Below are 26,201 nucleotides of genomic sequence, written 5' to 3'. Positions count from 1 at the left end.
GCCTCTCTGCCTACTTGTGATCTCTGTCAGATAAATAAATAAAATCTTTAAAAAAAAAAATTACAGTTCTGATTTTCTCAAATTATTTTGCTCTTCTACTAGAATTTTTACACAGCTCCCTTAGGGAGTTTTTCGTGATTTTAAAAAACCAAAGGAACAATCTCTACTGATCAATATTTAAAGTTATATACCTACATATATTTGGCCAATTCTGCCCCCACAACGAAAAAGTTTTTCTTTTCCAATCTAAAACCAACAAATCATAGCTCACACTGTATGTTGGAACAGAAATTCCAAATGTTTCTATTTGGGATAGTCAATGTCAGAATGCAACCCCCCCAAATTATTTTGTTATTAAAACCGAAAGGACATTAAAAAAAAAAAAACCACCCTGCCAATTAAGCTCAAACTACAAAATAGGTGTTAACATTTAACATTTCTGAGGTCTGAAAGTAATTTAAAAAGTTCAAATACAAACACGACTTTGAACCTTCCCTCCACCAGAAACTTTGCTCACGTATTCCCTTCCCCTGTGAAAAGGTGTTTTCTCTCCTACTCAGTTTTCAGCAGTGATCTACAAATATCCTCTACATCTAGTGCAGGCAAGTCCCAGAATCAGAGGGTCAAAGGAGATACCACAAGGCTGCATTCCTTTTAAAGATGCCACTTTCTCCTAAAGCAAGGAGAGATTTCAATGAGACTAAATGCTGAGAATAATCTGCTTTTTAAGAAGGCAGTCTACTTTGGGGGCACCTGGGTGGCTCAACTGGTTAAGCATCTGCCTCTGGCTCAGGTCATGACCTCAGAGTCCTGGGATGGAGTCCTGCCTCGGGCTCCCCCTTCGGCAGAGAGTATGCTCTTCCCTCCCCCTTTGCTCATGCTTGCTCTCTCAAATACATAAATAAAATCTTAAAAAAGAAAAAACAGAAACAAAAACAAAACTTGAAGAAGGAAGGCTGCTTTGGTAACTCAGTGATTACACAGTACTTACCAGTACTTGTTAAGATGTGATAGTTCTTTCTTCTAATTCACAATGTTCTTCCTATGTTCACTGAAATTTTTATTTAAAAAGCAGTATTACTGATTTAGATTTCTGGGGACCGAAGTCCATATTTAAATGGATATTCCCCCAAGTCCCATTAAATTCTCTTCATGGTCACATTTTAGGAGATAAAGCTATACAGCTTTACATAAAACTGTGACTTTAAAATAAATTCTCAGAACAATACTTAAGAAAGGTTAGTATAACAGCCCATGTAATATTATAAAACCAAAATTATCTGAAACTCTCTAATGGTACAACTCAATGTTTACAAAAACTGAATTACTTGAAAGCTAAACAATATACTCTCAAATTTTGGCATTCTGCTTGAATACCCACTGAAACATACTTCTAACACCTTCATACTTAAAGCACTCATATTCACATAATTAACTTTTCTAGTTTCAAAATCTCCACTTTATTCCCTATAACACGTAACTAGGCATCATTTACATCTGAGGAAGAGATGGCTCGCACTACTGATCTGTGGTAAAACACTAGCTCTTAAGACATGTAGTCCAATTTTACACATTTCCAGGCATCCCTAGACAAGTGGATCACAAAGCAGGTACAAATCATTACTACAGTTTACGTAAGATAAAAGGGAAGTTACCAATAAAACTTCATAAAGTAGTAAATTCATCTGCCCCTTAAAATGAGTGTGCAACTGTTACAAAGCCATAGTGAATGGTTTATAAAATGTAGTTTTATTTTACGTTACTCTGCTGTTACACAGGGCATAACATTTTTCACAAGGCCTTTTTGGGACTACAGTCAATGATCAGCAACACACAATTGTGGTTCAACTCTGTACACGACAGGCACTAGACAAACCGGACACCCTCTCGTATGTGCATAAATCTGCTTGGAAAAGTAATAACGTTTTAGACCTGGACTTGTGTACTTGATTTCCCCTTTCTAGGGTAGTAAGAAATGACATGCACTTTCATTTGCCAAAAGCAATGCTTGTACACTTGCAGCAACGTGCTATTTCTATTACACAGTAAAGTGAACACCAGAACTACAAAGGCAGAAGGTGTAAGTGAATTTTTATTGGGAAGGGAAGTTGTCAACTTAAACAGCAGCAAATGAAGAATGAATAAGGAAACCTCCTGTTGTCACAGATACACAAGACCTCCGTCATATATGATACAGGAGGCATTTTAATTTGTGACCCCCAGCGCAGAAATGCCAAATGCTTTTCCATTCAATCGAATACTTCTGGATTCCTACCAAAAAGGAATACATTAAGAGCATGGAAACGTTGCTTACGGAAAGGAAACCCCTGAAGAGGGAAGGAGGGAATGTAGAAATTAGGAAGTTATGCAGAACACTTTGTAAATTGTAATGACTACATTTTCATATCTTCACAGTAATACAAAACACAGTCACTTGCAGAACTGGTTCAGATTACTTCAATACCAGATACATTTTTAGTCCTCTACAGAAGTGTTTGGAAGTTACTTGTGTTTATATGAAATGAAGCTATTAATACTTTTCTACAGCAGTAACTGCACACCAGGAAGGCCAAGACAAACACAAAATCAAGGAATGGAGTTTTTCCCAAAGCTGCAGTGTGAAAAGACTATAAACAGTTGATTCCATACACATGAGTGGGTTCTTTGCTATAGGAAATCCAAATGGAATAAGGAATGGAGATGAGTAAAAAGGTTTCTTGAGGGGAAGAAGGATGACCACCCTGTATGCATTTAGTTTTCTGCCCCTTCTGCCGCATCACATTCTTCTCCTGCACTGTCTGATGTCCATAACTAGGGGGAAAAAAAAAAAATCATAATGTTATCCAGACAACAGAGACTGTGACTAAGAACGGATGTTAAGATTTCTCAAAATCTCAACCACCACCAACTCCTCCTCCAAAGTGTATCTTTGTAAACCTTTCACTATGTATTTAAAATTGATACACAATCATACACTATTTGAGTACTTTTTCAAGCTTTCTCTTTTAAAAGTGTAACTTCAAAACAACAAAAAAGGCAATATCCTTAGAATTTAGCGTTCTCTCCATTTGCAGCAGCCCAATGCTCTTCTGAAAGCACTACTGAAATATAATTTAGGAGATGAATAAGGCAACAAAATTTTTAAGGGGGAGGCGAACTACCGTCATGATAGCAGTTTCCAAATATTTGAAAGTCCACCGTATGGAAAAGGGGCAGACCTACTGCACCTCTGGCCGAGGGTTAAGTGGCAGCAGGTGACGAAGTGAGAACAAAGGAGCAGCGGGCATGCAGATGCACAAAGCCTTCCTGCATTAGCCAGGATGTTAAGATCTCCAAGGAACTCTCCAACTGTAGGATGGAACGATGAAGCAAAAGAAGGGAATCATCAATAGCTACTGACCACAGCCTACAGCAACACCAGGAGACTAGTGGTATTTCCAGCATTCTAGAAAAGCTAGAATCTTACAGATCTTTAAGTTATTGTTAATGTACTGAAATAAATTTAAAAACAAAAACAAAAACAAGTATCTCTAAAGCGCTGTAAGAGAGAAATCAAACAAAGCCAGCTAAGAGAGACAGCAGCTCCAAGGTATTCCCGAGGGGTACTGGCTCAGAGCTTTTCTTCTATGGAAGTGGTTTATGCCCATGGTTCTGCTGTCACCACGAGCACCGGGAATTCTAATGGCTGGGAATGAAGTGTCACAATTTCCTTGTTTAGCAAAGTTGAACAGATACGATACTAACTTAAGAAAAAAAAAAATCCTTTCCAGCGAAAGATAAAGGTCCAAACTGAGGCCGTGGAGAATCACACTCACATTAAAAGGCACAGTGCCCTCTGCCACATGTTGTCTAAAATTTTTGACATATCAAATTTATTCGCACCTATAAAAGAAGCTAAGTAAAGTTGAAATTCTTTTTTTTTTTTTTCTCCATTACTTTTCCCTTCATTATCTGCCCATCCAAGAAGTAGGGAGAGAAACAAAAGAAAACAAAGACAATTAAATGGAACAAGTTTTGTCCCCGAGGCAGAGGTGCGATAAATGGAGGGTAAGGGTTAATCCCGTCAAATGCCTGTAAGACGTGGTAGATTTCACAAGATAAATGTTTATTAAAACCAAGCACTTCAAAGTGATTTTAGGAAAGCTTATAGTGCCTAACTTGCTGTAGCTAATTTACCCAAGGGAAGAAAATATTGCAACCACAACAACTTTCTATATTAACATAATTTATCAACATTTTTGTTCCAATGATATAGTGAGGATTATTAAGAGTTCCTATAGTCTAGGGATGCCTGGGTGGCTCAGTTGGTTAAGCAGCTACCTTCGGCTCGGGCCATGATCCCAGTGTCCTGGGATCGAGTCCCGCATCGGGCTCCTTGCTTGGCAGGGAGCCTGCTTCTCCCTCTGCCTGCCACTCTGTCTGTCTGTGCTCGATCTCGCTCCTGACAAATAAATAAAATCTTTAAAAAAAAAAAAAGAGTTCCTATAGTCTTAGTACCTTCTCAGGAAGGGCTAGGTCTGATAAAATGCCCATTCAACTTGGAAATCTGCCCACAGAAGAACAGCTGGCCAATACAATATACTAACAAGCACTGAATACTTTTACTTGCGTATCTCTGCATTCATTTTCTGAGAGAGAGTGTAGCTCTTACACAACCCACCTCAAAAGACAGGGAGGCTGAAGTAGAATGTAAATACCTTTTTTCTTAAAAAGGAAATGAAATTAAAAAGAATGAGCAACTCACTGTTAGGTTGTCTCTAAGCAACTGCATGATGAGGGTGCTGTCTTTGTAGGAATCTTCATTCAGTGTGTCAAGTTCTGCGATGGCCTCATCAAAAGCCTGGGAAAAATCGTAATACCCATGGTAAACAGTATCTGTGTCAACACAAACTGATTACAATTACAAACCATTTTTATAAAATAGCTAAACATCCACTTTATGTTCTACTATCAATTAAAAACAAAATTCAGTGGAATCATTTTCACAGATTCCCAGTTTATGATAACGATCTTATCAGTATGGGAAAGAATTTCTGAGAATGACCTGAAACTTACCGTTTTAGCCAGTGTGCAGGCAAGCTCTGGGTTATTAAGGATCTCATAGTAAAATACAGAAAAGTTAAGAGCCAGCCCCAGGCGGATTGGGTGCGTGGGCTGCATCTCTTTCTTGCTTATATCAAAAGCTTCTTGGTAAGCTCCTTGGGAATTATCTATCGTTTCTGCGAAGGGGGGAAATAAAAGCACAATACTGAAAATATCCGTCAAGTATATAGAGAGCGTATTATCCTTTAAAATATGCTACTAACTCATGCAGAGCTAGATTTTTCTGTGGCCTTCTTTTATTTATTTATTTTTTTTATTTTATTTATTTTTTTTTGTGGCCTTCTTTTAAAAGCATAGCAGTAAACCAAAACAGTACCTCCTACTGGGTTACTGAGAAACTACTTTAACAAGTTGCTTGTTTCAGCTTTTAAAAAAACCCCAACAACATGAGACAATTCAATCGATTTTTCTAAATCTGTGACTAAAACAATTTTCTTTTTTGCTATCTTTTAATTTTACTAACTGGAAATGCATCAATTTAAAAATAATTTGATACATGTCAATAATATCTCAATAACGCTAGGAAAAAAAATTTGGCTCTAATACCTTTTCTAAAAATAACAGAAACACTTTACAAAGATCACCACCACCAAAATCTCTATTTTTGTGATTTGTGAAGACAATACTGATCCTTGCTATCAAGATGTATTATGTGAAAAGCCATATAAAAGTGTCAGTATAAAGAACAAAATCTACTCTGACCAGAGGTTGAATACTGGCCTGACAAAAATGTCACCTTCCTGAAAAAACTGTTCAATAAGTATGACCAATACTACTCTGATTGTACCCATGCTTTCAAAAGGGTAAGTAGGTTTTCTCAATGAGACCACTGGCCCATTACATACAGCTTTAGAAATACTGACCAAACAGAAATGTAAAGTGAGCCTTTTATGGTGTGAATATGTGCATTTTCTTCCCTCGAAATGGCACATTTATTGATCTAAATGTAGCTGGTACAGCCCTCACATAGTAAGGAGTTCTTGCTGTTTCGCACAGAAGGAAATACTATCAGGAGTAACAGTAAGGTGTCTCAGCTCCTAGGCTGTAAATATAGACTATCTATGAGTCCCAGACTATTGGAGTATTCTATGGATAGGAACAGAAATGCCATGAGCCAGAGAAGGTTAAATCAGATTAATGCTGGAACTAAGTATTCCAGAGATATCCCTTATGATTTGCAAATATCTGTCACTTTCAGTTTTGCTATCTTCAAGGCAACAGAAATTATGCATCATTAAGTTAAGTATACAAATTTTATCACAGCAGAATACGACAGTGTCCTCTTTGTAGCTTCACAATTACACTGGTATTTGGGATGGTAAAACTGTTCCACTCTTGTTAGTACCTCTGTGAGGGCACAAAGCCACGGTAACTCCTTGAGAGTACACACTCTTTTTGGATGGGGCAAGATTAAAAACAAGAATAATGAGCTTACTGGAAATAAGGAATTAGGTGCAACTTCTACCTAGAACTTGTAAGTATGAGCAGGCACATACACAATATTTAACAGGACCTCAGCTACTGCTAACTCCAGGAGACGGAGTCCACTGCTAATAAATCACTTTGATTTTCTTTTTACAATCAAGTCCAGCAATTAAGGTATTCTCTTCCCTGTGTCTACATTTTCTATGACAAATCATATACCAGCAATCCTCTCATCTCTCCACTCTTCCTCAGAAATTTGGTTATATAAAATTCGCAGTACACGTAATGATCCTTCGAAATAGGTAGGTAGTAGTTAATAAATAACAGTGTCAAACAGAAGAAGTACAACATCCTGTTTCTTTACTCTGACTGTAACTTCCAATTAAGTTTCAAGGTACACAGGTGCCTGGGGGGCTCAGTCATTCAGTGTCTGCCCTCAGCTCGGGTCATGATCCCAGGGTCCTGGAATCAAGCCCCGCGTCAGGCTCCCTGCTTGGTGGGGAGACTGTTTCTCCCTCTCCCTCTGCCTGCTGCTCCCCCTACTTGTACTCACTCTCTGTCAAATAAACAAAATTAAAAAAAAAAAAAAGTTTCAAGGTACAATGATACAAAGGGCCATGTTATAATACAATCTCTCAAATCATATGCAAATGACTAGGGGGCAAAAATATGCTGAGCCAAAAAAAAAAAAAAAAAAAAAAAAATGCTGAACCAAATTCTAAGGTATAAAAGATTATACCTCTTTTATTTTTTAAGTAGGCTCCACGCCAGTGTGGAGCCCATCGCAGGGCCTGAATTCAGGACTGTGACCTGAGCTGAGATCAAGAGTAGGATGCTTAAAGGTGCTTAATCAACTAAGCCACCCAGGCTGCCAAGAGTAAGCCTCCTTTAAATAATATCTTAGCAGATTATTATCAAAGAGCTTTTGAGTTTTTCAAAAACAGCACATAATGTAAATTGAGACTGTTTTTATTTTTCAGAACATTAAGGTAACGTTATTAATTTTCTTTTACAAAGATTCCAAGATTTCTTTTTTTTTTTTTAGGATTTCAAGATATTTAAAAAGTTACAGAGGGCCTGGAGATTACACAGAGATTACTGTTACAGTGTCCTACTTACCCTCCCTTCCTTTTTTATTTTCAATTTCACCGATAAACCAAACATACTTACGCTTTCGATCATCACCACATGCAACTTCAGCAAGGTACCGGAAGTAATCTCCCTTCATTTTCAGATAGAAGACCTTACTCTCTGGATTAGTTGCATTGGCTATTAAATACTTATCCAACAATTCCTGAAAGAAAGAAGATAAAATACCAGGTACCAATAAAAAGCTATTTTATTACAGACAAGAACAACGATATGCATTTGAATCATGAACTACCACAGTAACTACAACCATCCTGCCTTGAACTTGAAGCCTGGGCCGAGAGCAGGGGCCCTGTGGCTGTCATGAGTTGAATGGTCTGGCTCACAGCAAGGCACAGTTTCCAACAGTAGAGCCAGGGTGCATCAAAGACTAAACAGAAAGAGTCAAGTCTATTCACCCTCCATTCAAGCATTTCTTGGTACTGGCTGGGGACCAGGCGCTGTATTTGCCAGAAGGGATATAAAGAAAACAAAGTTCTTGCCCTCAAAGAGCTCACAGTCTAATAAGAAAAGCAGTAAGTACACCACTACCATACGCCAGGCATTAAGAGATATGTGACTAAGGGACAATGGTGGCACAGAGAGAGCATCTGGCTGTGCTGGTGATGGCTGCCGCAGACAGGCTGCCCCTGAAAAAATACTTGACTTGTTAAGAAGAGAGAGCAGGATTGTAGCAGTTTGAAAGTGGGATGTGCAGTCATATTTTTTTAGGGTGTGTGTGTGTGTGTGTGTGTGTGTGTGTGTGTATAAAAAAATTCCAGGCCTAACACGGGGTTTGATCTCATAACCCCCACATCAAGAGTCACCTGCTCTACTGACTGAGCCAGCCAGCCACTTCAGACTGGGGAAAGACATCAAGTATGAAGAACAGCGTAGGCACAGAACAAGTCAGCCAGCGTGGCCCAGAGCAGGACTGGCTATTTTCAAGGTCTTCTGCAGAGCAATACTCATCCGAAATAAGGTTAAGTACAGACCAAGAGACAGCACTCTAGAGACACACAGAGCAATCTGACAGTCATGTCAAATCAATTACTTGAAAAAATCGGGTTAGCAATTAAGTACGTCTTCATTCTCTATTTTATTCAAAGAAACATACCCTTGAACCAGTGAGCTAGTGCCTCTCAAACTGAGGGATCTGCACAAGGTGTGCAGAAGAATAAAAAGTTGCGGGCTCAGTCAGTGCAGCATGCAGCCCTGATCTCCGGGTTTTGAGTTCCAGTCCTGCGCTGGGCGTAGAGATCACTTAAAACAAAAAAGTCACAGAAGTCAAATATGACAGAGATCTTTTTGGACTATCGATTTTATGTGATGGTAAGTAAAAATCGTTTTGTAATGAAAAATATTATGGAAGAAAATAAAATTCTCATAGAAATTTTAAGATACTAATACCTGTACCTCACAGGTTTGTTTGGGCAATAAAACCAATAAATGGATGTGAAAGCATGGTATAGTTTCCGCATGTTAAGTACTCAATGTTAGTGATTAACCAGCCAGGTGCTCCCACTCTTCTGCCTAGGTGCAAAGTTTGAGAAGTACTGATCTAGACAATGCAACACTAGTTACAAAGTATAAGCAAGGAACTGACACAGTCATGCTTGCGTTCTGGAAAAATAGCCCCCCATATTATCAACTAAACATTACATAAAGATACCAACTACAATACAGAATTACAAGTTTGGAGGAACTCAGTTAGACTTTCAAATTCACTTAAGTATATTACCAAAGAAGTAAAAGATTGTTTACAGACTTTTAAAAAAGGCTAAGGAAAAGTTTAGAAAATATAGTTCTAACTCAAGAACTTTCCTGTTGTTTATCTAAAAACAGCCTAAACAAAATGCAGTGGTTACATCCGTAAGTTATTTTGAAGAAAATAAACAAAAATGTTAAAAAAGAAAAACATATTTTAAATTCTTAATTTTTACAATTTACATAAAGATATTTTTAAAAAGAGTCTAAAGCTCAGGCAAAATTCTTAATTTTAAAATTAGCTCACAAAGCCCCTGAAGGCTATATATTATAAAATTGGCAAACTCTTATCAAAATTGTGGCTTCAGTCTGGAAAGCTGCTGGACCAGGAACGCAGCAATAGAGGTCAGTAAGGGCCACACCCAAACAAGAGAGGCGAGTGTAGAAACTAATGCCTCCAAAGCACCATCCTCTTAACTGAGACAAGATTCAAAAGACTGGGTTGTAAGAATTTCTTCCGCTCAACATCACCAATTTTAATAGTTATTAAAATGTGGGGCACCTGGGTGGTTCAGTGGGTTAAAGCCTCTGCCTTTGGCTCAGGTCATGTTCCCAAGGTCCTAGGATCAAGCCCCACATCAGACTCTCTGCTCGCAGGGAGCCTGCTTCCTCCTCTCTTTCTCTCTCTCTCTGCCTGCCTCTCTGTCTACCTGTGATCTCTGTCTGTCAAATAAATAAACCTGAGAAACTCTTTCTCAGAATCTTAGAAATTTGTACAACTTTAACTTTTTACTCGAATACCATTTTTATCTATCACAGATGATTTTCAGTTCAAGAACTACTTTGGGGAACACCTGAATTTAGGATTTTTGTAGGGAGGGTGGACAACCCTGTGAGACTGCCAAAAAAGTTTACTTGTTCTCAAATCTCAAACTGACTCACAGTCATTCCTATCTTCTCTTTTTAAAGATTTATTTATTTGAGAGATTGGTGAGTGAGAGAGAGCAAATGAGCAGAAAGCCATCGTGGGGCTTGATCCCACGACCCTGGGACCATGACCTGAGCCCAAGGCAGACACTTAACCAACTGAGCCACCCAGGTGCCCTAGTCACCCCTATCTTAAAAGAAAAACCAAACAAGAGTGGATTCTGAGAAGTTGTATTAAATCATGCAAACACAGTATTTATCCTATGGTAATCACCACCTCTGCTTGTACCCAAACTGAGAAACTGTAACATAAAACAAAGTGCCTCTCACTTTTCTTTTTCTCCCAAGTGAGTCACTCTGTTAAGACAAGATCTCAGAGGATCTCCAAAAAGGTGCCAACTCTGGTGAAGACATTTAGTCACACAAAAAGGCTACTCGGTACCTTTAACACGTAGCACTTGGTGATTAAACGTGGGAGAAGAGGCTGAGAAAGCCCGAGTGGAGTGAGGACTAGGGGTGAGAGGAGAGATGTGATTCTAGCACTATCTGCCGCTCTCGGTCCCACAGCCAGATGTGCGCGTACTCATGACGATGGCTTCCTGGCCTTGCAAAGATTTTTGGAAAGCTGCTTAACAGCTATTGCACTAGTAACTACAGCCACTTTCGAGCTTAAACTCTTCCTTTCCCCATTTACATACGACTGACAACACCGGCTTTTGTAAAGTGACTTTACATCACTTCCCTCCTGGAGGGTCAGCCAGGTCACGTGGTTCCTCATCCTCTGCCACTAGCCCGCTGTGAAGGAAAACAACAGTTAGAGAACACTTCTGTCTTTCCACATGCTATCAGTAGCACAGGTGTGTATTTTAGCCCCCAAAGACTGGATTCTGCTTCAGTATTACCAAACTGATCATGGCTGTTATCAAGTAGTATCAACACCAGTATTAATTATTAATGCCAGATAGAATAAGGACTATAAATATTTACGATATGTAGCCTAAGTATACAACTTCAGAAAAAAATCATTAAAAAAACTCAATATGCATAAGAAATCTTTCCACATAAGGTCACTTGTAAGAAGTCACAAGAAAGGGAATCTGTTAACCACATCTACACAGTTAAAAGCTCCCCTGCTAATTTCTCCTGTGTGTTACTCTTGCTGATTAAGCATGAGATCCCTTTTGTAGATCTTCAACCCACAGATTTTATGATCCTGGAAGGTCTGGGGAGCTAAGCTGGTAGTTCCCTCCAACACAGACAATGACTTGGGTAGAAGGCAAGTGATGCATTCTTTTTTTTAGATTTTTTAAAAAGATTTTAAAAAATATTTTATTTATTTCTTTGATAGAGATCACAAGTAGGCAGAGAAGCAGGCAGAGTGAGGAGGAAGCAGGCTCCCTACTGAGCAGAGAGCCAGATGCAATGTGGGGCTCAACCCCAGGACTCTGGGATCATGACCTGAGCCTAAGGCAGAGGCTTTAACCCACTGAGCCACCCAGGTGCCCCATAGATTTTTTTTTTTTTAAGATTTTAAAAGATTTATTTATTTATTTGAGAGCTCAAGAATCTCAAGGTGACTCCCCACTGGGCATGGAGCCCGACACAGGGCACAATCCCATGACTCCCAAGATCATGACCTGAGATGAAACCAAGAGTCAGATAAGACGGACTGCCCAAATTACAAGACGGACTAATAACTGAGTTCCAGACCACAGAAACTCAAACCTGAGCAAAGTCAGAGGAAAAAATATCAGTGCCTACACAGCTCATTTTAAGAGATGCTAAAGGACCTTAGAATAAGCTTAATCTCATACAGATAGGATGGCAAAAAAAAAGAGAATTGTATCAGAAAAACTGTGAAGAACTATGTAAGAAATGAAAATGTCCAGCACTAATACTGACACAGATTTAGTCATAGTAACCATTCCTCTTCAACCCCATGTCTTGAAGAAAAGGCTAGGAAGAAAACAAAACTTCACTCATACTCTAAGAGTGAATTATTTTGGCATATAATAATCCTACCATCACATCAACAGTTTTTTGGACTTTGTTTTTAAAGATTTTATTTACTTGACAGAGAGAGACACAGCAAGAGAAAGGACACAAGCAGGGGGAGTTGGAGAGGGAGAAGCAGGCTTCCCGCAGAGCAGGGAGCGCTATCCGGGGCTCATGACCTAAGCCAAGGCAGAGGCCCAAGGGACTGGGCCACCCAGGCACCCAGTATCAACAGTTTTGCTGAACAATTCATCAGGCTTTGATGATAATATTCCCTGGAATTCAACAAGCTAAAACAGTATCTTTACCTTAAATTCATTTAAGTGGTTTCTGTTTTACAGACAAAATAAACTGGCTTCTGTCCCTCATTATATAGCTTAATAAACAGATTTACTGAGAAGAGTAGGTTAACTGATGAAAAGCCTTAAAATACAAACAAAATAATCAAAAGGAAACAAAAAATATTTTTTCCTATTAGTAACTTGAAATTCATTAATAAAACACTACTAAACACACTGGATCTCTGACTTTAGGGCATATATACTAATCATCATCTGCATATTTTTATCAGCTTAATCAGCACACACTACCATATAAAAACTGTGTCTATTGACTCAGCAAGATCCCAGTGTCCTTCATGTGCCAAGTCCCATCCTGAGCACTTTCTGTATCACTTACATATAAACAACCACTGACAATTAAAAAAAAACAAACAAACACTAGAGTCCAGAAATAAGTCCAAAATCATAAAATTAATTAAATGGAGCCAGAATCTGAAACTAGAGCCAGTATTTCTAATTACTACCCTATAAAATAAGGATTAATATAGCCCAAAATATCTAAGAGCATTTGGCTATATGTTAGATATATAATTAGTAAAACAAAACCAAACAAAAGAATATGGTGCAGAGGGCAATATAATTATTTAACAACTGGAACATTTACTAAGTGGTAAAAGCTAAACTTCTAACACTCTAACTTTAAGTATTATATACGGTACAAAGAGCCACTGACATGGTAGGTATGAAGAAACAGTCTCTAGACAGTGACTGTCTCTTGCTCAGGTTGATTAATCCAAGACACTGAAATCAAAGTAAAACTCAAGACTCAAGAAGGAAGTCATATTTCATCCAGAAAGAAATTATGCAAATATAACCACCCCGATTTGAGGGGGCCAAGGGGATCCTTCAGAAGCTGCACGTGACAGGTTGGAATTACAGGGTGGATCCAAGACAGACGAAGATAAAGGACAAGAGTAACTTTAGGTTATTTTAGAATGTATGATTTTAGAAATAGATTATCATTCATGAAAGTGACTTCTGTCATTAGCTTTTGATCTTGTCACAAATCACACCTTCTCAAAACTCTGTTTCTTTATATATAATGAGTATTAAGATCCAAAGGCCTTCCATTCTCAGAAATTACCATTTTAAGTACAGGAGGCTAGAGCTGAGTTGCCTAAAGGCAACAAGTCACCCAAAACATGATCCAACTTGATCAGATTTCACAGCATCAATTAATCCATGGAAATAATTTCTACCCTTAATAAAATGAATGCTTTGAACAATTAATTGCTCTTGCACTATTCAAAAATTTTACTGATTTAGAACTGTCAAGTCTTGGAATCCAAGTGTTGAACTCCAACTCTGGTGGATGGCTAAAGAAATGAAAGAATGAAGTAAAGCTTTTCAAAAATAAGAGGTCAATGACCAATGTGAGAGATCCCAAGGGCTGTGTGATTTAGTGGACATCACACCGGCAGATGAGATCTTACAGTTCAAACTCAAGTTGCAAAGCCTATTCTGGTCCGTCCTTCCTTTACTTGAAAGCTTGTATCAAATCTCAAGACTCTTCAAACAAACAAACAAAATTTCAACAGTAAATTGTACCACAGGAGTAGTATGTCCTGGTTAGCCCAGGACTGCCCCAGCTTAAGCCTGCTGTCCCAGTGTAGTACTAATGCTACATATTTCATTCTTTTTTTTTTTTTTAAGATTTTATTTATTTATTTGACAGAGATCACAGGTAGGCAGAGAAGCAGGCAGAGAGAGAGAGAGAAGAAGAAGCAGGTACCCTGCTGAGCAGAGAGCCCAAAGTGGGGCTCGATCCCAGGACCCTGGGATCGTGACCTGAGCCGAAGGCAGAGGCTTTAACCCACTGAGCCACCTAGGCACCACTACATATTTCATTCTTTTTTTTTTTTTTAAAGATTTTATTTATTTATTTGACAGAGAGAGATCACAAGTAGGCAGAGAGGCAGGCAGAGAGAGAGAGAGGAGGAAGCAGGCTCCCCGCTGAGCAGAGAGCCCGATGCAGGACTCGATCCCAGGACCCTGAGATCATGACCTGAGCCGAAGGCAGCGGCTTAACCCACTGAGCCACCCAGGCGCCCCTACATATTTCATTCTTAATAAGTACCCCACTTCGGAAGATAAATACTCCTTCTCAAGATAAGGCATCAGTCGTAATTCAGAGCGTTATTTCAATACTGAAAAGTAAGGAACTACATCTCTTGCTCTACCACTTAACATTCGCATAGAAGGTGCTAACATTTTTAGGCATGTGCTGAGAACGGAAAGTGAAGTCATGTTAATAGTAACAGTTCTTTCTCTGAACATTTTAAAATTTTTGGTTTTTTATTATTTTTTTAAAAAGATTTATTTATTGGGGGGGAGAGGACAGAGGGGAGAGGGAGAAAGAGAATCTCAAGTAGACTCCTGGCTGAGTAAGGAGTCTGACTTGGGCCTCAATCTCACAACCCTGAGGATCATGACCCTGAGCAGAAAAAAAAAATCAGACACGTAACTGACTGAGCCACCCAGGCACCCCTGAACAGCTTTTATTTTTATTTTTTAAATATTTACTTATGAGAGAGTGGGAGAGTGCATGTGTGCAAGGAGGGGCGGGTGGGAGGAGCAGAGGGAGAGACTCTAGTACAGACTGGAATCTGTATTTGAAGGTTCTTGCACTCTCGGTGATTCTTAGGGGCAACATCTGACTTTGTTATGCTTTACACTTTAGACATGTATACACTTACATATGGAAATACATATTTTTTACTACAAATTCCTTTTATTTCTCCCATTAGTCTTAATGTATATTTAAAATTATGTGTAGGTATATTACTTACTAATTTCATTTTAATTTAGTTAAGGACACAGAAAATACTAGTTATAGATGGGGTTATTTGAAAGAATAATTGAACAGGGAAGACCTGCATTGGGCTCCGTGCTCAGCAGTCTGCTTACCCCCTTTCTCTGCTCCACACCCCCCCCATGCACTCACACACTCTCTTTGTCTCTCTCTCAAAGAAATACAATCTTTAGATTTAGGGGAAGGATTCTTCCTTCCTTATCTGTATCTTCTCGAAGCACAGAAAGACTCTGGTTTCTATTAAAATAATGCATAATACATGGACATCACAGAAAATTCGAAAGTGATAAAGCTTCTCTCCTCTCCCTGGGTTCTTAGCCATCCAGTTCTTCCCCTCCCTCAAGGAAACCATCATTACTACTTTCTTGTACATCCCCCAGATATTTTATACATTTAAAAATCCATGCTCTCCCTCCCTCATCACCATACTATACCACTGCTCTATACCTTGCTTTTTCCATATAATAACCCCTCTGGATCATTCCATATCCATATAACTGCCTCTTTGTACACAGATGACTGCATAGTAGTCCACCGAACAGGCAACTTTTGATATTTCCCACAATGCACCAAATGTACACTTTATGCTAAGGATAAACTGTCCTCCCTGGAGGCCGTTTTCAATTTACAATCCCACTAGCAATGTTCTGAATGTTCCTAGTTCTCAACATCTTCTGAACTCAGAAAAAAAACATTCTTTTTTCTTTTTTCCAGTCTGTAAGGGAAAAATATATTATTAGAGTTTTGTTTGTAGTTTTATTATAAAAGAAGTCAAACCAGTTGAATGTCCTTTTCTGTTAACACTGTATCTACATCATTTGCTATTTTCTTAAACTGATTTGTAGAAACTCTTTATAAGTTCATGATATGAGTTCAGTTCCCAGATGTATCTTATATAAATTTCATGTATTTTAAAGACTGGCAATTAAACAGCATTTATTAATATCTTCTATATTAAGTCATATATCATATTACCAACATTTCTGACGAATATGAGAAGCACAAATTAATGGGACTTATTCAATTTGAACACAAAATTCACGAACAGAAGACTTCTAACTAAAATACAAGTCTGAATGCAGGTTTACTGTGCTGTCCACCTGACCTCACCAAACGGTAACATATTTTAACTGCTACCCAAATGGCAGTATATCAGAAAAAAATACCTCCACACACAGAGACAGAACATACCTCGATCAATTTAATATGGAGTACTTCAGAAATCTGTGACTCATTACCTTCAAAGAGATGGGCAAAAACAAGACTTTCTGATTCTGGCAGCACAGGGAGACTGAGCAGACTTTCCCTTCTAAAAATAAACAAAATCCCAAAGAGAAGCAAATAAAACAGAAAAACTGTAACAGAGCTCCAAAAGAAGAAAGGGAGATCTTGAGGTGCTGGACAGAAAGATAAAACAAAGAGCTAAAAGTGTCAGTTTATAATAATGACAATGGTTGTGTACAGGGAGTAGGGGCATAGAAAAACTTCCGTCTGTCACCGCTGAGAAATAGCAAGAAAACTATTTCCTCGGCTTTGAGGCTGGTGGGCAGAGTCTCCCATAACAAAGTGAAACCTGAACCCATGTCCCATGCAGGTGCTATTCAGAGTTTTATTCCATACATGACGTGTGAGTCCACAAGCTAAACATGTACGCAGAAATGGGGCAAAGCCTAGTGTGCCCGTAGAAACGAATCACCAAACCACCGCAAAGACGCTTCCACAATCCAAGACACACACAAGTTCCATGGAAAAAACTACATCCCTGCTATTGAAAATAACCTCATCATAATGAGGGATCAGCACGCAAACAAGAGGTTAGTACCCAAGAACTCAGAAAATGAGTGTGTAACAAAACATAAAATAAGCATGTTAAAAATGATTAAAGATACACATTTTAGTAGTTACGGATTAAACAGATGCTGCTGCCCAGGACTAGCTTCAAAAGAGGGATGGATGGGAAGGAATGTTTCTGGTAGGGATATAAAGAAAACACAATTCATAATCGCTGAAGATGGGTTATGAGTTATTAGAACATTCTCGTTGTTTCTGTAGAAGTCTGACACTTTTATTTGATTAAAATAACCAAAAAAGATTAAAAAAAAAAAAAGGAATAAGAAGCTAGGGGGAAGTACAGGATACAATAAATTTTTTTAAAAAGGGGAAGTCTGGAAGTGAAGGGGGAGGGGAAAAGGTTTTTAGAATTAAAAGAGAAAATTAGTAAAACAGAAGGCCCATTTTAAGAAACTAATCAGAACACAGAACAAATAACTAACAAGATGAGAAAATTATGGATAAGTCTAAAGATGCAAACAGAGGTCTAAAATACGATGTTTAGGAGCGCCTGGGTGACTCCATCTGTTAAGCGTTGACTCTTGATTTTGGCTCAGGTAGAGGTCTTGGGGTCATGAGATCGAGCCCTGGGTCAGGCTCTGAGCTGGGCATGGAGTCTGCTTAAGATTCTCTCTCCCTCTTCCCCTCGCACTCTCTGTCTCACTCTCTCAAGGAAAAAAAAAAAGAAAGATGTTTAAGATAATATGTGATAGGAATTCTAGAGAGACGAGAAAGAATGAGGAAGAGATGCTATTCACGAATGCAGGAGTAAGGCTGAGGCTCTCCCAGTAACACTACAGAAGACAGTAATCTTCCGAGTAGAAACACACACTGAATCCCAAGAAAGAAAATAAAAATAAACTCATACCTAGACCCTCATGTAAAACTGAAGAATGCCAAAGACAAGAAAATTCTTAAAAGCAACCAGAGAAATGACACATTACCTATAAAGGAAGAAACAACAATATGACTGACGACTGATTTTTCATCAGAAAACAAGTATCTTCAAAGTGCTGAGAAAAGCAACTGTCAGCTGCAAAATAAATTATCTATCCAGACAAAGACAGAAGTTCCCACTCAGACCTATACTGAAAGAACCTTTTAGAGTGGGAAGGAAGAAGTAATGGAATAAAAGAGAAGGCACCAATTAGAATAATTACAGTAACTAAAATTTCAAGTAACTGAAAAATTCCTGGTCTTAATCTGTGAAGTTTCCACACTCCTAAAACTGTAACAACACAACATTATTGTGAAGATTCTGAATAACAATACATGTGTGATACATAATGTGTGTAGTGGGTAGTATTTCAGATTACCTAGAAAGACAGAAATTCTCCCAAACGTTGTATGTGCAAAGAACTGAGTTGGCTATAAAAGGACGTGTGTCTCCCAACTCTCTATCAGAGGATTATCTACATTTTTAAGTATAGTAATTTTTTAAAACAAGTGTCTGCCTTTATGACTACACTTTCAAAACTCTGATGACTATGAAAATTTGCAATCAGGAAGAAATGTTTCACTAGAATAATCTAGAATCTCAAATATTTCAAGAGTTCACATCCATTTTAAAATAACTGACAAGGTATAGGTTAATTTGAGGTATTTATTGGCATGACTTTAACCAATATCTACATGTTAATGACTCAGAAATTTGCCCCTTGCTTATTTGGGCAATTTACTTTACAGCTCTGTACCTCAGTTTATTCATCTATAAAAAAGAGTTAATGCCAATCACTATTACTTCACTGGGCTGTCGTGAAGATTAAGTGAATTAATTCAAATTACTCAGAATACTGCTTGTACATAAACCTCAAAGAACATATACCAACACACACATCTTTCTCTCACACACTAGACTGAGGGCTCCTCAATACATGCACTTGTGCGCGGGCACACACACACACACACACACACACACACACAGAACACCCTAGATGGGCCACTAGGACTTTAAACTTTACTCATTAAAAAATAAAATTTGTCTTGTGAACACAATGTGTTGACTCTCCTTCCCTACTTAATTTTTCTTAGAAAAAGCACTCAGTTGCCTTAGGTTGGAAACATGGGTATCATCCTGATGTTTCCTTTGGCCTTACTCCCCTAGCCCTCTGATATTCAGCGACCCAAACCCATGGATATAATTTTATCCAAGTCCAGATTTCACTTGGAAACCTCAGACCAATAAGCATGGTATACTTTGGGAACATGCATCTTCCTCTCCTGAACTGTAACCCACTGAAGGAAAAGACTTTCTAGTTTTGATATATGAAAATTTGTATAGCAAATTAATAAGACTTGACTATAATCTGACATAATGGAAAGTAAATATACCTTAAAAATAAGGATTAATCAATCAGAAAGAACAGAAAGAGACATGGAACAGAAGAGGATGAAGAAAACAATCCAATATATAGCAAGGAGTGTGAGCCACAGTCCATCAACCCACTGGCAAACGCATGCCTTGCTGTAGACATCATGGCCATTACACATTTGAACAGCCACAGAATTCCTCATCATGAGGCCACATTTATGAAATAACTTCCTGATGATGACTTGATTTCTGGGTGAGTCTATCTGCCTACTGAAAGAGAACATACTGGTCATACCAACACAAGTACTGTCAAGTTTTGTGCTAGTTATTTATCCCTTACTCTAGACGAATAATGTTCTTGGTTTTATATACCAGTCACATCATCTTGACTGTTTGGGATCTACCCCTGAACCAACCCCCCCAACCACACAGTGTGTTTGAATCCACAAGGATAAAGGTTGTACTCTGAAGTGCAGGAAACTCAGGAAGGTAATACAACCCCTCCAGCAATCCATTCACACTCCCAACTTCCCTGCAGCGTTACATAGTTGAGTATCCTCGTACATTTGTAAATGATTTTCTATTAGATCTAACAGATCTCACTATGCCTTCAACAGAAATAAATTTATTTCCAAACCTGTTTCTATATTTACATTCCTTATTCCTACTTGACTATTCCACCATCCTCTTCCCTCTCCTAGCTACCCAAAGCCACCAGCAATGCCTGACTTTCACTCTCCTTTCCCCATCCCACCACCTGATGTCAAGCGCTACTGATTCTGCCTCTGTAGCAGTGCGTTGATCTATCTTCTCAGTCTCATTCCTATTTCTATTACCCAAGTTAAGCGTATCATTTCACCTCGACTAATCCAATCACCTAACTGATCTACCAGGCTTTAGCGGTCTTCTCTCTCTAATCCATTTTATACCCTGCTGCCAGATTAACCTTAAATTCCATTCTGGGTTTGTTAATAATCCCCTGTTCAAAAATCCCAAGGGCTGGTTAAAGAAAGAATAAATTTCTGGGCTCACACTTATCATCCTCCAGAATCAGACTCTAACCTACAGCCTCCAACTCACATAAATGGTAAAGAGATACTCATCCCCACTGCCATCGCACGAGCAAGGTGAAGCTGGGAGAAAAATCCACCTTCTCCAGTGTATCATATATACTGGGTAGCACTGTCTTGACTGATGCCCGACCTTTACCATTCCTTCCACAGCAGGGAGAGGACGGAGCAACAATGAGGTGCCTCCCAAATGCCAGAAGGAAAGAGTACCTGCAAGCGGTGCAGTAGAAGCTGGCAACAGCAGGTACTGGGGGGAGTGCGAAAACAAACACGGAGTAATCTCTAGCACTATTCTGAGGAGACGGTACTTAGGTCCACGAACACAGTCCACTGACACAGTAACAGCAGATTACCTCTACAGAGGCTGAATGCAGCAGGTGTCAGAGTAATGAGTCATTGAGATTATCCAACTATTGCCTTTTGTTGGATTTCTATGCTCACCAATTTCCAAATGCTAAATTCGATTCCTCCTGTAAATGTATCCGTAGGCAATAAACATGACTAGACCATCATACTCTCAGTTCCACTCTCACTGGACCAACAAATTAGATGTGGAGCCCATCTAAGGGGACAAATCCTGGACCATAACTGGACACTACGCACTACTGTTGTTTTAGTGATCTGGCACTCCCGCCAAACAAACGAATTCTTCTTTATCCTGACATTGGTGGCAGTGGGGGAATCCTTGAAAAAGTGTTATTAGGCCATTACAGCAATAGTCGCTATTTACTAAAATTCATACAACTCCAGGGTACTCATGAATGTGCATGTGCATTCTTGGGAGAAAGAATTGTTAGTGATAGACTAAAAACCACCATTTATGTTCAAACTTTTGAAACGTAATTCTAAAGGTAACAAAGACATAAAGTTCAACACTGGCTGGGATATTTGTCAAATTTACAAATCAATATGACTACTGTGTCATGATAAATTGTCATCATGGTTAGAGAATAAATATGGATTCTGCAGACCCAAAGGGGTATGTGCTACTCTAGTTATAATGAAAGTATAAAAGTAAGCCAGATTAGTTCATACAATCAAGTGCTTAATTATTTTTGTGGGCAAAAGAAAGTAAAGAGCTAAAATCAATCAATCAATCACACGATAAACAAGCAGAGAGGAAAGGCAGAAAAAAAATCCAGAGCTCTCAATATTCAGTAAGAGAGAAAAAGCTTTATCTATTTCTCTGCCTCCTCCCCATTTGGGCGGGGGGCGGGGGAAGAAGGCTGGGCAGCAAAGCAAAGTTTATTGAGCATATTGGGCGAAGATGGCCTTTCTATGACACAGAGCACTCCCTCTGCTCCCCTCAACAATTAGTCCTTCACAAAACCCAAAACGAATAAAATGCTCTTGTATAGAATGTTCACCCTTTCTTCCAACTCGGCTACAGAGCTGTTATGACTACGGTGTTGAAGACACATACCAAAGAGTGTAAGACTGTAACACATAGAGGGGTGTCTATGGACGTCCACGTGCCAGCATCAAAGAAAATCACTGTCCCTGTACCCTCACTTCACACAAAGCAGCTGACCCAATTCCAGATATGAGAAACAAATGTCATGCTCAGTCCTTGATCTCTGACCTATCTGCTGTATGTCCTCACATTTTAGCAGGTGGATATTAGTGGTCTTAACAGCAAAATAGGGATGTTAGACTCTCTGTTCAAAGATTCTCAACTCTCTGGCCAAGATATGCAGGTTTGGAACGACAGTTTGATACACCCAACTGGTAGTACCAACACTACTTTCTAAATTTGTCAACCTGTACAAAAAAACAATTACACATACACAACCACAAGATAACCAACATTTACAGATCAGTGCTACCAAAAGAACCAAGGCTAATACCACTGTCTGTACTTACTTCCCCTTAGAGAACTTGTAATTTACTGGTATCCAGAAACTACTCTAGCCACTGATTGCAAAGAAAAAGAAAAATGACAGTGAAAAAACAAATTTTCCTTAAAGGAAACAAAACAAAACAGGAAGTCAAATTCTAAGTTTAGTACTGACAGACATCCTGATACCTAATAGAAAGCTGTTCTAGTAATTAAAAACAGGTTAAAACTGTCTTGCTAACTTGGTGTATGGGTCAAGTTTTGAGATATCCTAGGAAAACTACAAAAAAAAAAAGGTAATAGCTTACACTAGCAAAATACCAGTATACTTTCATATGAACTTTGTCTTTTGTTAAGTCTATGACAAATTGGATTAAGCCATTTCTACATTACAGAAATTATATAATTATTTGCAGACTAATTTTTCCATCTGTGGCTAAGCTATACCACATACAATTATCTCTGCAATATATACATAAGCACGCACAGACACACACACACGTGCGCGCACGCGCGCGTACACAGAGCTCTAGTCTACCAGCCCTGTTACAGGGCACAAAGAGAAGAACAGAGTCAAAAGGAATTTAAGAAACTGTGGTAAGGAGGCGCCTGGGTGGCTCAGTGGGTTAAAGCCTCTGCCATCAGCTCAGATCATAATCCCAGGGTCCAGCCCATCAACTCTCTGCTCAGCAGGGAGCCTGCCCTCCCCCCTGCCTCCCCACCTGCCTCTGCCTACTAGTGATCTATTAAATAAATATATAAAATCTTAAAAAAAAAAAAAAAAAAGAAAGAAAGAAAGAAAAAGAAACTGTGGTAAGAAAATTATTCTGCATTTGGAACCAAATTTGTATGGTTGACTGATTACATTCAACTGAAATACTGGGTACAGCACAAAAAATAACCTTGAAAAATAAAGTAGTGCTTATAGTATAGAGAGGAGAAAAGAAAGATGAAGTCCTTATTCCCACATACCCTTAAAGCTTACCAATACTGATCTGAATTGGTTGTCATTTATTTTGGGGGCAGCCACAAGAGGAACTCAGGACATCGGTAAACTCCAAACCATACGGAATTTTGCCTCACGACAAGGCTTGGTGAGAAAGAAAATGTTACATTAACAGAACAACACATTCTTACACAAGGGAAAGAATTAGGAAGGTAAGAAAGTTCACAGTATAGAACAGGAAGTAGTTCCTTGTGGCTGGAGCAGAGGGAAGGAAGGTCGAGAAAAGAGGCTGAAGAGTCTCCTAAGTCCCATTCAGGAACCTGGACTCTTCCTGACATGGTAATAGTTACAAAATTCTAACAGTCAGTGATTATTTCCTCCCCCAAGTCTTTTAAAGCAATAGAAGCATATATCGAAAGAGATAAAAGGCAGCTGTTGTAGCTGAAGAACATGGTTATGTAAGGCCCCACTTTGCCCCTATTTCCACACAAGAGAATCCAGAGAAAGGAGAGAGGATTTCCAAAGAATGGGGTCTGTAGACAGAGGCTTTAACAAAGGCAGTGGAAACGGAAAGAGCACTTCTCTTTCTTTTATTTTATTTTTTTAAGATTTTATTTATTTATTTGACAGAGACCACAAGTAGGCAGAGAGAGAGGAGGAAGAAGGCTCCCTGCCGAGCAGAGAGCCCAATGCGGGGCTCAATCCCAGGACCCTGAGATCATGACCTGAGCCAAAGGCAAAGGCTTTCACCCACTGAGCCACCCAGGCGCCCCAAAGAGCACTTCTCTAGACAAACTGAATTTGAGTTCACAGCTAACTGGCCTCAGTTCTCATACAAATAAACACATCTCATTTATCCATAATTGCACGCAGAATAGTCTAAGATAACAGATGTGAAAGTATTAATAAGCTATAACTTGTAACTGACTACAGAACAAGTGCAGGGGCACCTAAATTATCTTGCAGGACACATGTGATTTTAACACACAGAAACAGTAGACGGAAAGCTGTACACATGAGAATAGCAGTAAGCAGAGGGATGGAAACAAGCTCCAGAGTGTTTTGGGCAAACAACTGGCTGGAGCATTAGGATGGTGTAGCCACAAGTTTTCCTTAAGCGAATTTTTATGCCAAACCATTTGATTATTTTTTCCATAAGCTGAGAATTGCAGATCAAGGATATACTAATTAACATTTCAACAACTGGTGCAAGGCAACTGAATAACTACATGGAAAGAACGAACATTGGATCCCTTTCTTCCTGCCATATACAAAAGCGGACTCAAAATGGACCAAAAACCTAAACGTAAAACCCAAGACGTTATAAATATTAGATGAAAACTTAAGTGTAAATCTTTGTGACTTTGGATTAGACAATGGTTCCTTACATATTACACCAAGAGCACAAGCAACCGAAGAAAACAAGTAAGCCGAACTTCATCAAAATTAACTTTCGTGTTTCAAAAGACACTATCAAGCAAGTGAAAGACAACTTACAGAATGGGAGAATATATTTGTAAATTATATAACTGATAAATGTATGGTATCCAGAATATATAAAGTACTATTACAACCCAACAAAGACAACCCAATTAAAAAATGATCAAGGATTTAAATCAAAAATTCTACAAAGATTGACAAATGGCCAGTGAGCATAGGAAAATATGCATAACATCCATTAATCATCTAGAAAATGCAAATCAAAAGCACTTCATATCCACTCTGACTGTTGGTGAGGATGCAGAGATACTGGAACTCTAGTGGAAATTTAAAATGGTGCAGGCACTCTGGCACTATGGCAATTTCTCAAGTGGCTAAACAGTGTTATCATATGACCCAGGGATAGGACCAAGAGAATGAAAAGATGTCCGCACAAAAACGTACCTAGGGGGCCCCGGCTGGCTCAGTTGGTGGAGCATGTGACTCCTGATCTCAGGGTTGTTAGCTCGAGTCCAACGTTGGGTACAGAGATTACTTAAAAATAAAATCTCAGGGACATCTAGATGGCCCAGTGAGTTAAGCCTTGGTTTTGGCTCAGGTCATGATCTCATGGGTCATGGATCAAGCCCCATATCCGGCTCTGTGCTTGGCGACGAGTCTGCTGGAGATCATCTTTCTCTCCCTCTCTGCTTCTCTCTATGCTTCCCCCCATTCATGCACTCACTTTCTCTAAAATAAATAAATAAAATCTTTTTAAAATTTTCAAAAAAAAAAAAAAAAAAAGAAAGAAAAAAGGGTACATGAATGCTCATAGTAGCATTATTTCAAATAGTCAAAAGATGGAAGCAACCGGATGTCCAAAGACAGATGACTAGATAAAAAATGTGGTACATCCATACAATGGAATATTATTCAGGCATAAAAAGGCATGATGAATTTTTTTTTTAATTTTATTTATTTGACAGAGAGAGATCACAAGTAGGCAGAGAGGCAAGGAAGCAGGCTCCCCGCTGAGCAGAGCGCCTGGCACAGGGCTCCATCATCCCACAACCCTGAGATCATGACCCAAGCCAAAGGCAGAGGCTTAACCCATGAGCCACCCCGGTGTCCCAACATGGATGAATCTTTAAGACATTACAGTAAGTCAAACAGATAATAGAATGTACAATTACATTTATATGATGAAATGTCCATAATAGGCAAATCTACAGAAAATGAAAGTAAATTAGTAGTTGTCAGGGGCTGGCAGAAGTGGAGAGAGGGGATAACTGCTAATGGGCATAGGATTTTTGTGATGATGAAAATAAATTAGATAATAGTGGTGCTGCA

General features: G+C 38.9%; 1 protein-coding gene across 1 annotated transcript in view; it reads right to left on the bottom strand.

The window, feature by feature from the left end:
- Nucleotides 1-1,723: 1,723 nt before the first annotated feature.
- Nucleotides 1,724-26,201, bottom strand: part of YWHAQ (tyrosine 3-monooxygenase/tryptophan 5-monooxygenase activation protein theta) — a 37,838-nt gene continuing 13,360 nt past the window's right edge. The window contains exons 3-6 of the mRNA XM_032353364.1: nucleotides 7,699-7,822; nucleotides 5,056-5,219; nucleotides 4,745-4,840; nucleotides 1,724-2,811 (exon numbers count right to left, since the gene is read on the bottom strand). Of these exons, the coding sequence (XP_032209255.1) occupies nucleotides 2,752-2,811; nucleotides 4,745-4,840; nucleotides 5,056-5,219; nucleotides 7,699-7,822 (444 nt within the window). The 3' untranslated portion in view covers nucleotides 1,724-2,751. The remainder of the gene's footprint in view (nucleotides 2,812-4,744; nucleotides 4,841-5,055; nucleotides 5,220-7,698; nucleotides 7,823-26,201) is intronic.

Source organism: Mustela erminea, chromosome 7, assembly GCF_009829155.1.
Source record: "Mustela erminea isolate mMusErm1 chromosome 7, mMusErm1.Pri, whole genome shotgun sequence".
In the NCBI taxonomy this organism is placed as follows: domain Eukaryota; kingdom Metazoa; phylum Chordata; class Mammalia; order Carnivora; family Mustelidae; genus Mustela; species Mustela erminea.
Note: the sequence above shows the minus strand (reverse complement) of the source record. Positions and strands in the feature narration are given on the sequence as shown.